The 18,193-nt window shown below is 40.4% G+C and overlaps 1 protein-coding gene across 1 annotated transcript in view; it reads left to right on the top strand.

Annotated features, from left to right (window-relative positions):
* The window catches only part of APP (amyloid beta precursor protein), a 210,383-nt gene extending 193,221 nt beyond the window's left edge, over positions 1–17,162 (top strand). The window contains exons 15-17 of the mRNA XM_035545590.2: positions 5,687–5,787; positions 8,844–8,990; positions 16,204–17,162. Of these exons, the coding sequence (XP_035401483.1) occupies positions 5,687–5,787; positions 8,844–8,990; positions 16,204–16,305 (350 nt within the window). The 3' untranslated portion in view covers positions 16,306–17,162. The remainder of the gene's footprint in view (positions 1–5,686; positions 5,788–8,843; positions 8,991–16,203) is intronic.
* Positions 17,163–18,193: the final 1,031 nt, after the last annotated feature.

The following is an 18,193-nucleotide window of genomic DNA, read 5'->3' as shown; positions in this document are numbered from 1 at the left end:
ATACAGTTCATTGACACGGAGTTAAATTTTCCTGAATTCTGTCCTCCTTTCTATTCCTCAAACCATATTCAAATGTGCTACTTTTTTTTCCCCTCTATGTAGAGACCATCAAATTCTGGCAATTTCAGCTGTGCTTCACTTGGAAGTTTGATTTTTAGCTCTAAAAGTACTTGGAAGACCACACACAAAACTAAGATTGTTTCACATCCTTGCAAAACAAAGTCACAAAGTCTTGCTAGGCTGTTATTTAACCAGTAGGTCAACCAGTCACAGACAGCGTAGTAGATAATATACACCTAAGTACTTCCTTGGTAGAATTCATTATATCATGTTTATTTTTCCTTTGTAAAGCCTAAATATATATTTAAAGAAACACAAAACCTTATCTGTGTGAGAGTAAAATGTTCCTCAAAGCAGCTGCTTTGTTTGTATTTCATCTGAGTAGTTATAAACTCCGTGTTTGGAGTTGGGTTTTTTTGTTTGCTTTTTTTTCCCTTTAAGTGCAAGGAGCAATTAAGGTTGTAAACGCTGCTCTGTGATGTTTGGAATATAGGGGTGTGTGTGTGTATGTATGCATATGTATAAACGTGTGTATATATAAAAACAGTTAACATTGCTAATTAACAAAAATACCATTAAAAGGCCATCATTCGAGAAACCTAATTATTCAAGAGCAAAGCAAGAAAAAACATGGAATCTTATTTTCTGTTACATATACAGTAAGTCAGCACACATTTATTGTTAGAAAATTGTTTTATTTTATGAAAGTATAATCTTAACTAGCTCATTATGTTGGATTTTTCTGGATGTTTTTAATACTGTGGTTTTGATGGCTAAATAGTTTTGTCAGTTTTGCTACGAAGATGCAAGTTAAAATATTTACCAGGTGAATTGTAGCATTTTAAAATTAAAGTAATTAGGAGTGCAACTCCCTAAAGATAGTATGTAATTTAGAAGAAAAAGCACTAATAATTATCATTATTTGTGAGTTTGCAGTGAGGCTGTTACTCTCATTTTTCTTCTTTTATTTTGGCTTTTGTGTTCGAATTGTGTATTTTAGACTTGATAGTGGAAAAAAAACACATCATTTTGAGTAAGGATTAAGGATCTTGTTTTATAGTTAACTTCTATTTGTGTTCTTGTCTTCCTCGCAAGCGTATAGCAGTCTTAGCTGTTTGCTGCTTGCATCCTACCTGATTCATATTGATAAAATTTTTAGAAAGACCCAGAAGTTTTTTCGTTCTTCAGTTACTACCTTTGAAAACTAAATCTTTGACTTTAGCATGTGTGTCTAAATATGTATTTACCAGGACAGGAAAGTGTATGAACTGGAAACAAAGAGAAGTTTTGTTCAGTAGAAGGTCTCAATTCTGCAATGTAGCATGGTAGAAAGGCAGTTTTTAACTCCATGTTTAATTGTCTTGTACCAAATATTTAATTGATTCTAGTGCAGAGTCATTGTTTTCTTACTATATAATCAGTTGTTTTCGGAAGAGCACCAGTTTACCCTCATTGCACTTCTTAAAGTCTTTTTTCTTCCCTTCTAAGGGAGATAGGAGGAAGAAAAAAATTTCTATTAGGTTTGTTAGTGCAATAGAAGATTATTCTCTTTCTGACCAAAAAAGTGCTAGCTGCCAAAGGCAAGTTTTAGAAAGTGAAACAATATTTAACTGTGTAATAAGAAGTCCTGTTTTGTGTTCAGATCCCATGGCATTTTTTTGGTTTGGTGTATAAGGTCAAGTAGACTACCAGACCTTGATCGTATTAGCCCAAAGCAAAAATTTTCTGCCTGATCTCCACAGATTGTTTAGCCTGCTGCATCCTGGAAGCACAGTAGTAGCCTGGAAGTACAGCTCCCTCTCTATTGGGAATGGAAGAAGGGAAGGGAAGCGTCCAAGAAATGTGGCTTCAGGGAAGCCTGAGGGTTTGATCTCATGTTTTAGCAGCAGATGAGCCTACTGGTGAACTTAGCACCCTCTGTCATGCTGTAGCTTATTGCTGTGAAGGCTACTGACCTGTTCTGCCACCAAATGCTGCTCTAATTCCTGCCTGTGGTGTTTGGCTCCATTTAACTGAAGCTAACAAAAACCTACTGTCTAAGCTATCATAGCTCACTTCCAATAAAAGTGGTTAGAGCCCAAGAGCAGAGGTACCCAAGCCTGTCATCCTCCCTCTGGCGGTGGTGCGTACAGGATGCTTAGAGATTTCACCTCTGCCATATTACTCCTAGCACATCCACTGAGCTTTTGGCAGCCAGCATTTGATAGACTTCCAGGACTGGAAATTGTATTTTACCATTGCATTTAGTATCCCTAGATGAACCTTTCTTCTTTGCATTTGTTCATTCGTATTTTGAATGTTCTTATTATTTGTGCCAGTGAGTTCCACAGTCCAATTTTGCATTGCACCAGATTATATATACATACTTTTCTTTTGTTAGTTTTTAATCTGCTGTGTCATAACCATGTTGGCGTTCTTTACTTTTGTTGGAGAAATAATGATTAGTCATTTCCTATATATTTTCTCCATGTTGCTCACAGTTGCATAGATATCTGGATTGTTCCCCCTCATTTATCTTTTTCCAGTCTGGGGACTCGTGGTTTGTCTGGTCCTTCATTGTACAGAAACCATTCCATGTCAGTGATTGTCCCCCTGCTTTGTATCTTTTCTAGTTCTTCTGTCTTTGTTTGTGGTGGGCTGACCAGAAGTGGTAGCTGTATTTAAAATGAAGTTGCATCATTTATATGGTGGTGTAATGACGTTTTCTGTTTTCTCTGTTCCTTCACAATTATTCCTGTCTTTCTCTTCACCTTTCTGACTGCCAATAAGCCAAGTGCCCACAGAGAATTATCCGCAGTGACTCCAAGGTCTCTGTCCTGGGTGGACCAGAGCCAGTGTAGAGCCCATTGTGTATGTATAGTTAGGGCTGTTTATCCCTGTGTGCACCACTTTACATTGTACCAACATTAAATATCCTTTCCCTTTTATTGTGCACTCAGAATTTGTAATACCCTTCTGCAGTTCTTTGCAGCTGGTTTTACTTTGACTATTTTATTTTTATTTTTTGTCAATAAACTTTGTCCCTGCACCATTCACTCCCTTATCTGGATCACTTTTACAAACAGCACAGCACAGATCCTTGTGGGACCCTGCTGGTAACCTTCCTCCATTGCGAAAAATGGCCGTGTGTTTACACTTTGTTTCATCTCTTTTAATCAGCTGTGGGAAGTCATATAGGACTTTCGCTCTTAATCCTTGCCGTCTCAGCTTCTGCCACAGCTTTGATGAGGGATCTTATCAACCTCCTTTTGGAAAGCAAGATTTCCTGAAAGCCAGCTCATCTTTCCCATGTCCTTGCTAGCTTGTTAGTGACCTCCAAGAGATTGGGGAGCAGGACTTCTCTCTACAAAACACAAGTTGATTCTTCACCAATATATTTCATATATGTATGTATATGCTCTAATCAATATTTGTATCTTAAATGGATCTGTCAGCTGTAGCAAACACATTGTGCAGTTCCCGAGGTCCTTGCCCTGGGGGAGTTTCCTCTAGGTGGTTTGGCCAGCACGTCTGAGGGGCAGCCGGTGGGGCCATGGAGAGCAGCAAGCACCAGGGAGCCAGCCTCCTCTCCAGCTGCTTCAGCCACGGGCAGAGAACCAAGTCCCAGGAAAGCCCTTTCCCCCCAGATACTTAAACTATGCAAAACACTGCTGTTCCACTCTTGTTTTCCCCCTTTTAGTTCTAATAACAAAAAGACAGAAGGTTTGAAGAGGTGAGCCTCGGTGTGGCCAGATACACATTCTCATTTTCTTCGCTTCCTGTTGACGCAGGTGTAGGGGCTATTTTGAGATGATGCTCAAAGGAGAGTGAATTGTATTCTTACTTTGGAAAACTAACCATAGCTGCTTCAAGTATAGAAAATTAAACCTCTTTTCAGGCACCATGTGGGTTTTATTTCCTTCATCTTCATTTCCTCCTGCGTTTCATTGACAGAACATCATGGTTTGTCTTCAAGCTGCGGTTCCTTAAGTACTCAATTGTTCTTGCATTTAGAAATGGCCTCATATATACATGTCATAATATACTTGTCAGTAGTGTAATGTGGCATCAAAAATCAGATGCTTAATAAAAGAAGAAAGGTCTTTTAAGGAATAAAACATTCCTTAAAAAGAAGACACTTACTAAAGTAGAATTTATGGGGCAGTTGGACTCTTCAAGAAAATAACCATAAATACTTTACCACATGAAGATTATTCTTGTTTTCACCTTCATATGCAAGGAAAAAAATGGAGAAAAAAAAAAAGAAAAGCAAGATCATTGCTTTAGAATGGGATTGTCAGTACAGTCTGGAGAAGTTCTTGGGAAGGTCTGTTCTCACTGTCTCATAATATAAAACTAAATCAGCATTTAATGGAAAAAAACGCTCATTCAAAAGCAGTAAAAGGGGAATAATGATTTCATTCAGTGCTGCTTGAGATTGTGGCACATGGAAGTCTTCAGAAATTTCTTGACAGTCCAGAGCGGTGGTGGAGCACAAGAGCTGTCAGTAGTGCTGAGGATTTTAGAAGAGATTTTCCCTCTGCATCAGAGCTTAAGGTCAACCCAAATATTAAGAATCATTTGGGGCAATAAAATGCTAAAATAAATATAGACAAGGAATATGAAACAGTTTGTCCTTATCACATTAGACAGGGTGAGGAAATAACTTCTTATAAACACCATGCTTCTGCAGTGTTTGTACCTCCAAGAAATATAAATGTCAATCAGTCGCACTGAGAAGGAAAATAACTAGCTATGTGAATATCCATATGTTCTCTACAAGCCAGAGCCAGCTTTTCAGGACAAAACATTCATAGATACACATAGAGGATGCACTGCTCAGCTGTTGTATGTCTGGCTCATTTTCCTAAGGCTGTTTTCCAGGAGGAAATCCTGCCCTTCTTTTCCAGTTAGGCAAGTGCAGCATCTCTCCTTTGCACCCTTAAGGATGGAACAGGACTGCAAACTATAATTAAAATCACTACAAGCTGTGGTTACTTGGTTTACTGTATCCTTCTAATCAAGAGATGGAGTTACCATGTCTCAGGCAGAAGTCAGTTCTGAGCAGTCTGAAATATAAAAACAAATAAGAACTCTGTAAACTGCACCGACATTATAGGATGTTATTTAGGCTTGTTTGCGCATACGATACGGGCTTGCAAGAAACAAGAAAATAGAATATCTGGGGTTTCCCACCTCGCACCATGGGTATGCGTTTTTTTCCTCACAGCAGCCTGAGCTTAGTGAAGAGAACAGTTTTGGCCTGAACACTAAATTTTCATGACATCGCTAAAGAGGCTATCAGAGCAGATCCACCTGCATCCTATGAGCCGGTTCAGGAGATCACTGTTGGTCCCCAGCCGCTTAATTCTTGCTGTGTTCTGTACTGAAAGCCTTTGATGCTTGTACCAACATAGCTGCAGTGAATTAAGAAACATTAACGGGGAGAAATTTTACCAGCTCGTTCTGTGTCACCTCAGTGACTGAAGCATCAGACGTACCTCACGTTCCTCCCAGTTCCCTTTCACGCTGCATCACACCTCCTCTGTGTGAATGATACATCGCTGTGTGCCCTCGTAGTGGTGGAGGTAAGCAGAGGGTAACTGAATCGATGACTTTAACCAATTGTCTTTGCGGTGCAATGCAGGTTCTGGGTTGACCAATGTTAAAACAGAAGAGATATCTGAAGTCAAGATGGATGCAGAGTTCCGACATGACTCAGGATATGAAGTGCATCATCAAAAGCTGGTGAGTGAAAAAATGGTCCTTTCTGCATGTGTGTTTTGATTAAATCCTGAACGTGTGGGTCAAATACGGCCATGTTTCCCCTGAGTGATGTGGATGCTGAAATCGCCAACAGAAAGGTTCCATGTGAACAGATGATGATTCTTCTGGTTCTCTCTTAAATGGAAGTAAAGCTGGAATAATTTCAGCAGAGAAGATAGAAAGCCATTAAGTCTCACGTGAGAGGAAATTCTAGCCGTTTCTACCCTTGCACTGCCATGTGGTCAGATGTGGTCATTTGGGCAACACCTGTCCCACTGTCTTTCTGTCACCATCACATAACTAAAGAGAAGAGAAAGGAAAATGCTAAATAAGTTAAAACAAACAAACAAAAACTCATGGAAATGCAGCATGGTGCAGCAAGAACTAGTGTAACACCGTTTCAGGAATAGATTCTTTTTCTGTCAAAATAGATGGAGGTGGTGCATGAAGGAGCTGAACTCCATGGAGCATAACCTCTGGCAAGATCCTGTGCTTTGGCATAAGAGGATACTGGCCTTAGTTTTGTCTATCTGTGTGTTTTGTTCTGTAAGGTATATTAAATTATTAACAGATTAAGGGCAAATAGGAGCAAAATACTGTTCCTCATTTGAACTGTGTTTCTTATGAACACAAAAATAACAACCAAAAGCAATGGAAGTAAGAATAAGCATCAGTTCCTTAATAAGTAATGAAGAACCCATACAGCAACGTTAGCTCTAAACCTTTTCTGCCTTCTCTTTTGTAAAGGTATATTACATGATGAGATTTCAGTTCTGTGACTTTCTATATCCTTATATTAAACTTGAAAGCTTTCTTTCTTAATATATTCTTAAAGCTAAGTAGTGCTGAAAATTAAAATTAACATGGGACTTAAATTTGCATTTGAACTAGGCAATCACTGTGTGAAAAGATATTCTGCCATCTCTTTGATGCTGAGAACTGAGAATTCCCAGTTTGATGAGCTAATCCAAAATGCATTAGCACTAATTTGGGAAATTCTGACGTGCTTAGCTCAGATGAGTTAAACACACTGGTGGAGTAAACCCATGCAAGTTTACTGAAGGGAAGGAACTTGCAGAAATGCATTTTTAGCCACTTGCTCGTTAGTTATCGATCCCGTGTCACACGCACTTCCCCGCGGCGACCTTCAACATTTAAGTGGTTTGATGCAGGCACTTTGGAGCTGCCAACTGCCCTTCCTGTGGTAGCTGATGGGGAGTGCATTGTAATCCATGCACCCGGGCAATCCACATCATGCTTAAAGTGGGACCTTTCAAGCTTTTTGAAGCATTTAATGCCGTGCTTCTTACCGATAGCTACAACCATTATTTAAAAATCAGCAAGCTGTCCTCTCGGTTATCTGTTCAATTGAGACTGAGCAAGGAGTCCAGTATCGTAGAGAAAGTCCTGTAATGATGCCTTACAGGGCATTGCTTCTTTACTGCGTGCCATATCCTAGCTGATGCCCTTTTCCATTAGCTTTAATTCAAAAGCAGTAAGCAGAAAATACTTTTCTCTGTGTTTTCTTCTGTGCCCTGGAAAGATTTACTGAAACAGTCTCCTTAGGATATTGCTTTGAATTCAGCTGTGCATTGCATTTTACATGGAAACTATTGAATTGGTCTGAAATTGTAGTTCTCTTCTTTGTGGGTGCTCACGTTTTAGCTGTACATTAAGTTGATTTTCATGACTCAAAATGCTTAAGCCCTTCCTCTGTTGCACATATATATTAGCTGGGGCATTTCACAGGGCTCTGAAATAATGTGGTAAGACTTTCATTCCTCTGCAGGTAAAATGGAGAGAAGAAATTATTACTTCACATGAGGTTATGCCAACACTGTCCATTGTGTGTACTTTGCAGTGAATTCTTAACTTTGCTTAAATGTATTTCTTGCTTACAACTAGGAACAATATAAATATTTATACTGCATGTTTTAATACCTCTCCAAGGAAGGTTGTGTTTCTTAAAGACTGCAAATGTTATACAGCTCATTATAATTCTCAGCTGGTTTCCTGCTTCCCTCTGCATTTTTGTTAAATGCTTGTCAAAGTATTTAGTCTTTCAGAGTGAGATAGTCTTACAATTCTGTGAATGTAATTTATTCTCTAATCCTTTTTGCCTATTTTGGTTAAAAATAATAATAATAAAAGCCTAATATTGACAAGCAGACAAAAGGCTTGTAAAACATGCATGAATGTAAAATAAAGCGGTATATACAAAAGGGGACAGTGAAAACAATTGTTCACATTTCATATCTGGTCCTGTTGCTAAAAGCCAGTCTTACTGAATGCATAGTAAAGCTTCTTGCTGTTTGCTGATTTGCTTTATCAGTACTTATGATTTAAGTGGATCTTCTCTGTTTTTCACACATGAGTCTCACATGAGTACTGTCACCATGCAGGTATAGCTCATTCTCCCTTTGCCCTGCAAAATCTCAGTGCATCCCTTTTTGGTCACTTAGATCAGCATGCTCTCATTTGGACTCTTATTTCTTTGGTGTGAGAATTTACTCCTTGCTGGTTGTGTGCAAGTTTCACTGTTATCCTGAAGGTCTTCACTACTCCTGTATTGAAATACATCAGACGTAGTCCAAACAAGCTGAACAGATGCAGATTTAGGAGCATTTTGATGATTCACATTTGAAATATAAAGACAACTGTATGCTCCCTGGTTACTTCCATACAAGAATATCAGTCATTTTGCAGTTACCTTGATTCACTCACAAAAAAAAATAAAAGAAGCCACTACTCTCACACTTCTTTTGTCTCTAAGTCCCACGTAAACCAGAGACATGGGGATGAGTTTTCCCCTTAGCCACAGCACTGCTACAGCAAAGGCAAAACAAATTTCTGAAATTCCTCATCTCCATCCGTGAGAACTTTGTGGTACAACAATCCAGGTTTGATTAATTAGAATGACATATACAGTACTGTTTAATTACTGATACTTCGCTAGGCTTTGTATTGCTGTGGCAGCTGGATGAGTTAACAAAATACTCAGTTTTTTATTAGCCGCCATCCTTTATTTTTCTTTGTAGGTGTTCTTTGCTGAAGATGTGGGTTCAAATAAAGGTGCCATCATTGGACTAATGGTGGGAGGTGTTGTCATAGCAACAGTGATTGTCATTACTTTGGTGATGCTGAAGAAGAAGCAGTACACATCTATTCATCACGGGGTTGTGGAGGTAAGAAAAGACTACCAAGCACAAATGGTGTCATGTGCAGCAGTCAACTCACCGCTCCATAAACATATTTACAAACAAAGAAACCACTGTTTTGGCTAGCCTTATGTTCAGAGTCTGAGAGGTTGCATCTAGCTGAGTGGAATTAAATTGCCTCATTTTGTAAATTCAGACACAATATAAACCATGCTAAGTTGGAGGCAAAACCACAAAAATCTATTCTGGAACCATCTCAGACCAATCACTTCATAATGTAAAAGTTCATTTTATAGGAAATTTTACAGCAGCAAATGAGCAGATACTGCACAAGAGGAAAAACCTGTTTTTACTGTTGGTGGGAGTTCTCACACACACAGTTTTTTTAATTTACTTTGCAAATAAATGTTTGAGGCAGGTCTTCTGTGGATTGTGTTGTATACTTCAAGGATTTTCCCTATACAGATACTTTATTACTTTTTGTTCTCTAAACAAGATTTAACTTTGCCACCAACAGCTTTTGATTTATGGTTAATGTAAAACTCATAAATTTGAGAAACACAAATAAAATATAAGACTCGTATATGGGATTTGCAAGATGAAAACGCCTGTCTCTTCCCAATCTACCAAGTAAATTTGTGGTCAATTTACAGTAATTTAAAATACCTCACCTGTTGCTTGGTTTTAGGAGAGGATCTCTATACATAGAAAAACTTAAATGATGAGAACTGGAAGAGGAGTTCATGTAACATTTTATCCCTTGTGTATTGATACCTATTTTCCCGTGTGAGTTTCTGGTTTGCAGGTAGTACTTACATTAGCCAGCACCTGAGACATTTATGCTTTTATCTTCCAAAGCTGGTATTTTAAATTTTTGATTGAAACCAAGTCTTATTCAAGTCCATAGTTACGTTGGTTTCACCCTGAGTCAAGTGAGCTTTGCATTGGTCTTCCTGGATACATACATGCTTCGTAATGCATGTATTCCATTGTCTGGGGCAATTAAGGGTCTTAAAAATGTTTGAGTAAGCCTTTGTGGTAAGCCTCTGTTTGCACGTTCCTGTGACCTTGCTGTGGTTGCCTACATGGTTTGAAACCTTCTAAAGAGACATGGTCAGAAGAGCAGCGATGGCTTGGGGTGAGATTTGAGCACACAGCAAGCCATTTTGAGCACACAGCAAGCCATTTTAGACCTCGTTGCAGAAAATAGCAAGCAAGAATCTCAGCTTTAACTTTCCGTCTGAGAACTTCCAGCCCATTTTGTAGAAAATTCAAACGGGTTTTAATTCTAAACTACCAAGTTGATTGCTGCTGTCAGTGGTTGTATGTCAGCTGAGGTGTGAGGTCAAAGTCAGTGTGCTTTCCTGCCAAAATGGCTTTCCTGGGGGCTCTACACAGAGCTGAACAGAGCTCGCTCACACCAAGCTGCCACCCAGAGGTGGTGGAAGGGAGCTCCTTGCTGTGCACTGGGGTCACCTCACCCTCCTTTGAGTTTAGTGACAGCAGGAATAGGTCAGGAGGATCCTTAGACCAAAGTCCCAAATCAGACATTGAACGTGGATATACTGTTATTGCAGTATGACCTTAAAATTTCAGGTAGGTTTCATCTGATGGAGTGACGTGGTGAAAATAATCATAGATTCTTATGAGCTTTTTTCAGTGACAGTGAACTTGGAAATGCTGGACTAGAAATAACATGCCCAAGGTGAACAAGTAATTCATGTCAAAATGACAGCATCACTTAGGGAATCTACCAAGAATATTAGTTGATACATAGTACCACACCATAGATGGTGTTTCCTTGTAGATTTGCTGCACTGTGATTCGCATCAGTAGGTAGGATTGATTCTTCATTCTGCCAGACCTGCTCTGTGCAGGTCTTGGCAGACTGCATAGCTTCACTGTCTCGCCTGCAAAAAAGGCATAACATCTATTTTTGTCATAGGTTGTTGTAGAAAATTTTCTAGCATGCACTTAGAGAAAAACAGAAAACATAAAAAGCACCCAAAGACCCATTTTAAATAGATGTTTAATATTAAAATGTCCTCAAAATTAAGCTGTTCCATTTTAGAGGGGATTAATTTGTCTTTAATGTGCCATGCACAAAAAGCACAAAGGAGCAAAAACGCTTGATGTAAAAATAACTGTACATGAGTTCTAGGTTGGCTGAGTATGTTTTAACAAATCTAGCAACCTGTTTGTTGCATGTCAGAAGTTACTGTGAGAATTTAAGTCTGTGATAATGAATGCAAAATTACAAAACAGGTCCTGTTCCACTTACATTCTTATCTTCCAAAAAGTCAAGTCTGACTAATACTTGTTCTCATTTCCCTATGATTTCTTTAACAGGAGTCATTACTGAAAATCCTGTTAGCCTTTTTTGAAGTCCTAAGGAGGAACACACTTGTCCTATTTTGAAAGGGCATCATAATAATTTTCTCCAAGTCTGACAATATAAATGTTTCAAAGTGGTTCAGCCTCCCCAGGAAATGGACTGCCACAGTTAAGTAAATAAATGACTGAGTGGTTGAAAATTACTTAATATATGTGCACGTATGAGCTCCAGCAGACATTTTCAAGATGGCTTTTGCTGGTGCCCCCACCCCAGCTGTCTGCAGGAGATTGCTTCCTCCATAATAGCAGGTGGAAAAAGGAGAAGGTCTCACCTCCTGTGCTCCAGACTGCAGCCAACTGTCTCAGCTCACCCTCTCGTTTTTGAAGCTCATTTGTTGTCTGTCACGGAGGCAGCACCTCCAGCAGCAGCAGCTTGTGGGGAGAGGCAGCGATGGAGGGCTCACAGCAGCAGCACAGAAGCCACTAAAATTATCATAGTACTCTCCAAAGTCCATCTCTCAAAGTCCAGTCTGCAGGTGTGCGTTAGGCAGTGTCCATTTACCAGCATTTAAACAACAATGTTGTGTTTGTTGCATCTCTGAGAGCTGCCAGCACATCCTGTCTGGGATTTTGATCTGTCCCGTGTGTGTAGAGAGAATTTGAATTCAGAGCATCTGAATTTAGCTGCAGTATTGTCATCTTCCTGACTCCACACCAGGATTTTCTGTGTGAAAGATTTATATGCTGAGCAGGAGATAGATGGACAGTCTTAAAAGAGGTTATCTACCTGACCAAGCTGTTTTCTCAAGAGAGATCACACTGCAGAAAAGAGAAGTGTCTAGGCTGCTTCTCTGCAGCGTGGAAGTGCCCACACCTCTTAAATGCTGTGTTCAACTCCTGCCACCTCCATAATGGGTGGAAAAAGCTTCTTGAAATGGTAAAGGGCTTCAGTGATTTAGTGACAAGGAGATAGCCGAGTTAAAGGCATGTAGTTTGACAGAGCAATACTTAGGACAAAGGTTGTAGGAAAAGAGGAACAGTTTGGCACCGTTGGAATGGGTATAAGCGAGTGGAAGAGAAGACATGCAGGATGAGCAGTAGTGCACGTACGTTGGCAGCGAGATGGATTAGCCTGTGGCAGTCAGCTGCAGGAAAGAGAGGAAGTGCTACAATCCAGTCATTTTAAAGGCTAAATGGGAAATTAAAAAAAAAAAAAAGGCTAAGACTGCAACTGGAAGCCTCAATAAATCCCTTTCATCTGTAAATGCCATATTTCAGAGGTTATTGGACTTCCACTGTGAACCAGTTTATCAAAGCGCAGCTTTTTGATACATAACATTGTGCAAGGACGTTAAAAATTCAGTCTGATTTCTGCCATCCTTCTTCTGTTCCTTTCCCACAAGCAGGTTATGCTGTGTGCTTATCATATCTTCTAGTCCTGAATAAGAAGTGATGAGTGGGAGGCTTAAGCTAAACCAGGTTACAGAGTTCAGCACAGTGTTGTTTGGAGCTTAAATAGGAAGAAGTGCAGCACAGGTTCTGGCATACCCCTCCTTTGCATCCCGTCCTAGTGGGATGAGCCTCCCAAAAGAAAAATCCTCTCAGGCATGTATTGATACATGGTGATGTATCCCCATTTTCTCAGCCGCGGTGCTTCACATTACGCTACTTTTATGCTAGAAGAGAACCTTGTGGGGTTAGCTGTGAACTCTGAGGCTGTCACTTCTCGATGTGGACAAGCACCAGATAATCCCGTAGCACAGCGTTACTGCGTGCAAGAACCACAGCTGACCTGATGTCACAGCAGCCCAATCGAGAGTAAAAGGAAGGGTGGCTTTTCCTGTGCGTCTGCATTGTATTCTTAGTTTCTGTAAGCACTAAAAATGGCTACTGGAACACTTGCAATTTCCCCTCCTTTGTTCTTCTGTTTCCTTCACAGCCGCATTAGTGACAACAGCAGTGGCAGCAGATGGCACGCGGTGACATTGTCACAATGGAAATAGTTAACACTGTTAAATTTGCATGGTCCTCAGGGCACAGATTAGGCATTTTATGTGTTTGTACAAGAATATTAGACCCTGCTGCTGTTACAGTGATGAAACGTTCACTTGAAAACAAGTGGTCTGCAGCAAGGTGATAGCATCAGCAAATTGCCAGAGACTGATTCGCTGCACATGGGTGTGGACAGTGTAAAAAGTTGGTAACCCGCAGAGAAAGGACGTGTAACACAGCAGGACGCGCCCAAGCCCCTGGAGATGCTCGCAGAGACGAGTGCTGTGAGCTGTAGCAGGTCTGTCACCGCCTCGCACCCACGCTCACATCTGCCCTCTCTGGGCTCCCCGGGGAAGGGAGGCTATGAGGGACAACATGAGCAGCAGGCACAGACATGGCTCCAAAATGCGAGTGCTGCTCAGCCAGTGCTTGTACACAAGTGTCCTGGGGACTTGCTTGTGGAGGTTGGAGAGGAGACGGGCTGTGAAATCCCCAGGGGTTCTCCCGTCCTTGATGGATTGAAATGATTGCTGACAGCCAGGCTGAGCGCTTGGCACTCGCATGGGCAGGCCAAGGGAAACTTGCATGATTCTGTCCATAGAAAACAAAAAGTTTCTTCTGTCACTTCTGGAGAGGGAGAGAGGCAGGGAAAAAAGAACACAAATTTTTTTACCCCAAATTTCTAGTATAAGAGAAATCTGGAAAGAACAGTTTAAAACAAGAGCGCCATCTCTCTAACCAGTATCTCACTGCCTGAGACCATGCTGCAGGAGGTGAAGAAATTGATGTATTTTGAGTTTGTTGCATAAGGGAATTACTTCATGCAAATCCAAAAACAAAAAACAAAAAAACAAAACAAAAAAGAAAAAAAAAAGAAAAAAAAGACGCCTTTGAATAACAGTGTTTTAAGAGCAAAAATCCAGGTCATATTGCAGAATTGGAAACACAGGAAGCCCTGTGTCAGTTCAGCCCAGTGACCTTTCCTACCTGTCATCATGTTTCCTACTGGCCCAAAATAAGAGCTTGCTGGAAAGCTTGGGACTTCCAGCTATGGAGAGTTTTGCACTAGCTTGCAAGTGAAAACAGTATGTGACCCTTAAAGTTGAGTATTTCACAAAAATGTGTAATTTTTGCATCAGAAAGAGATTTGATTGAAAATACAATGCTGATTGGGGGTGCAATTTGGGCATTGGAACATGAGTGAGATTTAGAAGATAGGAAAAGGGATCAGATTCAGGGTTAGCAGTTGATCTGAGCAGTCAAATATACTTGCCACACACAGAAGCATTTCTTCTTTTAAGTAATAAGTAAAAGACCATCAAGACAGAAAATGGCTCTGAGAGGAGCCATTTTCTGGTGTTACTGCAGGGAAGGTGGTGCGGTAGTATAACATACCACCATAAAGGAACGGCCACAAAAATAAGTTGAGCAGCTTGCATTTGTCCCAAGCGTGGAAGAACACACCTTTCATCTTTCTCCAGAGTATCAGGTAACAACTTATAGATGGCCATACTCTGCCCTCACTAAGTTGAGTTATCTCCAGTATTGTAGATTTTAAATGAGTATCAAATAAAAATACTTTTCCTTTACTTTTTTTATTAAATGGCTAGAGTAAGCGTACCTGCTATGTAAGACTTCTTGAGAGAATACATTTTCCATTATCCAAAAGGTTATTTTTATGCTAAAATTTAATGGCTATTTTTCCTAAAGGTCAGTACTTACAGAAATCCACAGGAAAAGTTTCATACTCAGTACTTTAGTCTAGAGTCTTAGGCACCTTCTCAATGTTAAATTCTTGACAGTGCAAAATTCAGTTATCTTCTGTTTTAAGAGCTGTCAAACATTGGAGATAAGAGAGCAAGTCAAACAGCTTACAAGCAGACTTTCTTAGCTGTGTTTTAATAGATGGTTAGCAAGATAGCCAGGATATGGTAGGTTTTGAATACACAACAGCTACTGAGTTCATACAGAAGAGGCAGAATACCTAATTAATATTTAGAGTCTGTTGTCTCCCACTCTAATTTGATGGAGTTTTATATTACTGAAATATTCAGTGAAGAAAGGAAATGATTTGTGGAGCTGCAAGTATTAAATGGAGAAGTCTTGACTGAGCTTTCTTTATGCCCGTCTTCCAAGTAATCAAGAAAGGTCAATTTTTGGTATGTAGAAATACTTAAACAGTGTAGACATGGCGAGCTTTTTGTCACTGAACTTAACTAAATACGACCTTGAAGCCAGAGAAGTTCAGTTTCAGTGAGTGCATGGGGCGATTTGCTCACTTTCTGCCTGGCTAGTCTGGCTACTCTTTTCTTTTGCACCCTCATTTTATTTTTGCCAGTTATTTTTTAATGGTCTTGAGACCACAGCACTTGCAACTGATCTGAGAGTACAGTATAGACAGAAGGCATCCTCAAACCACTTAGTTCAGCTTCTTCTATTATTTCATCAGCTTTTTCTTTTCTTTAGAGATCCAGTTCATTCCTGGTATGGATGCTTTATGTGTCCTAGGAGAAAAAATGTAATAATGGGGGACTAGCAGGAAGATGCAAACCATATCTCCTTTTTTAATTTGCAGCGTAACATGTTTCCTGAACCAGACAACAAAATCCAAAGGTGGTGTTGCTGAGTTTGGTCAGCTACTTCTGAAGTCCTAGCAAAAAATACAGGTTGCAGACTTGTTCCTGTTGCCTTATCTTTTGCTGGGTATTACTGTATCCAAAAAGTGAAGCATGACTGTCCAAGCTAGAAGGGACGTCTCTTGCAAGTTGCTCTTTAAAGCTATTGCATTTTAGAGGATGCTTTCTGCCTGAATGCATACGGGGGTACAAAGTATGCCTGATGGCCTAGTGAGGAAGCATGAGATGTGCTGTGAATTAAGCAAAAATCTGAGCCTGGTTTCTCCTTCTCATGACAGGTGGATGCTGCAGTGACACCAGAGGAGCGCCACCTTTCCAAGATGCAGCAAAATGGCTACGAAAACCCCACCTACAAGTTCTTTGAACAGATGCAGAATTAGGACACCACAGCAGCCTCATGAGTTGGACAGCAGAATGATTGCTTCACTGCCCATTGGTGTTCAGTTATAGAATAACGTGGAAAGAAACAAAAACACTCTGTTTTATTATTTACTCATTATCGCCTTTTGACAGCTGTGCTGTAACACAAGTAGATGCCTGAACTTGAATTAATAAAATCAGTAATGTATTTTCTCTCTCTTTCTCTTTACATTTCAGTCTTTACACTACATTATTAATGAATGTTTTTTGTGTACTGTAAAGAGTTTAGCTGTATTTAACTAGTGCATGGATAGATTCTCTTTCCCAATTATTTATCATGTAGCTCCTTAGCCAGTTGTATATTATTCTTGTGATTTGTGACAAAAATTAAGTCCTAATTGAAATATGCTTTAAGAATTGATGGGGGATGCTTTCGGTGTCTGTGGGGTTTAGCTGCTTCTCTTTGCTGAGCGTTTTTTTCTCACTATGCATTTTAAAGTAAAACAACATTTTTTAAAAAGTATTCCAGATGAGTTATTGAAATTCTTTTCCTCTGCGGTTGCATTTTATTGTACAGATTGTTGCTCCTGCTGTATTAGTGACGTAGAAATCATGGGAATACACATTTGTTTCTTTGTGCCTGTTTTATGTGCACACTTTAGGCATTGAAAGGTAAACCTTATTTTCTTTTCCATGTATCTTTTTTGGATCTTAAAAAATATTAAAAAGAATCCCTGTTAATTGTGAGCACTTCTGGGGGGGGGGAAAAGTGCCTGCTGGTCGAAAATTAACAGGGATCCTCTGCAGGATGATTGTACAGAACCATTGCTTATGAATTGATAGCTTTCTACACTGTGTTACATAAATAAATTAAGAAAAAAAAAAAACTTTTGGGCAAGAGTTTTCTTTGGAAGGCAAAATACAAAGATTTTGAAAGCTACTTAAACTGGGAACATCGGGTATTCACCCCAGGAGAGGGATGGAAAGGGATTTTCCTATGAGGATGGTGGCACTCACTCCAACCAGAGCAGGGGGAAAATGGCAGTGAGACGTGGTGGGATAGAGGGGCACTGACGGTGTGCAGGAACCCATGCTGCAGAGCCCACTCGCCAGAAGAGGTGGTTGAATAGACCTGGTGAGCTCCAAGGTGGCCTCTGTACCCAGCTCATGGTGAGAACGCCTCAGGCTGAGCTTGGAGGTGGTGCTGGAAGTTGAGCTATGGTGTAAAACTGGAGGCACCTATTACATGAACAAGAAAAAGGTGACTTTTGTTTCTCTCCAGCAAATGGGTTAAATGAGGACTGAAGAAACAGATAAAAGTAGACTAATGACAGCAAGATATATCTAATGAAAGCCGCTAGGTAACTCATTTTGTCTTCAGGCCACAGCAGCCTCTTCTCCAGCATCACCTGTGACGTTTGTCCCCAGAGTGAGAAGCGTGGCAGCAGTGGGGCTGCACAGCTCAGGTGAGTGGGTGAGTCACTGCAGACCTCATTAAGACAGACACAATTTCCAACCCTGTTGCACTAACTCATCCCTCATCCCCGTCGGTGACCTTCCACAGAGCCTTGCTTGTTCAGCTGATCCACCTGCTGGCCCGGGACACAGCTGTGCTGGCCGCCTGGCCAGGAGGGGTGTTCGTTCAGCGAGGGACAGCCCAGGCAGGTGTTTCATAAGCCACCTGCTAGGATGCAGGAAGAACGGGCACTTGCTGCTCTGCGCTGGCAGCAGAGCTGCCTGTTGTGCATCACCAAACAGGGGTGTTATTCCTTTGCTCTCCCATCCCTCTGTACTGAGGGAATTCATTGCAAGGGATCAGGGCTATGGGAATGGTTGGTGTTATTTCGAGACCCTTTGGTACCAGGATTTGATAAAGAATTTGCAGATGTCCTTTGTTTCACAAATATT

Source organism: Cygnus atratus, chromosome 1, assembly GCF_013377495.2.
Source record: "Cygnus atratus isolate AKBS03 ecotype Queensland, Australia chromosome 1, CAtr_DNAZoo_HiC_assembly, whole genome shotgun sequence".
Taxonomy (NCBI): domain Eukaryota; kingdom Metazoa; phylum Chordata; class Aves; order Anseriformes; family Anatidae; genus Cygnus; species Cygnus atratus.
This window is presented reverse-complemented; position numbering and strand designations above follow the sequence as displayed.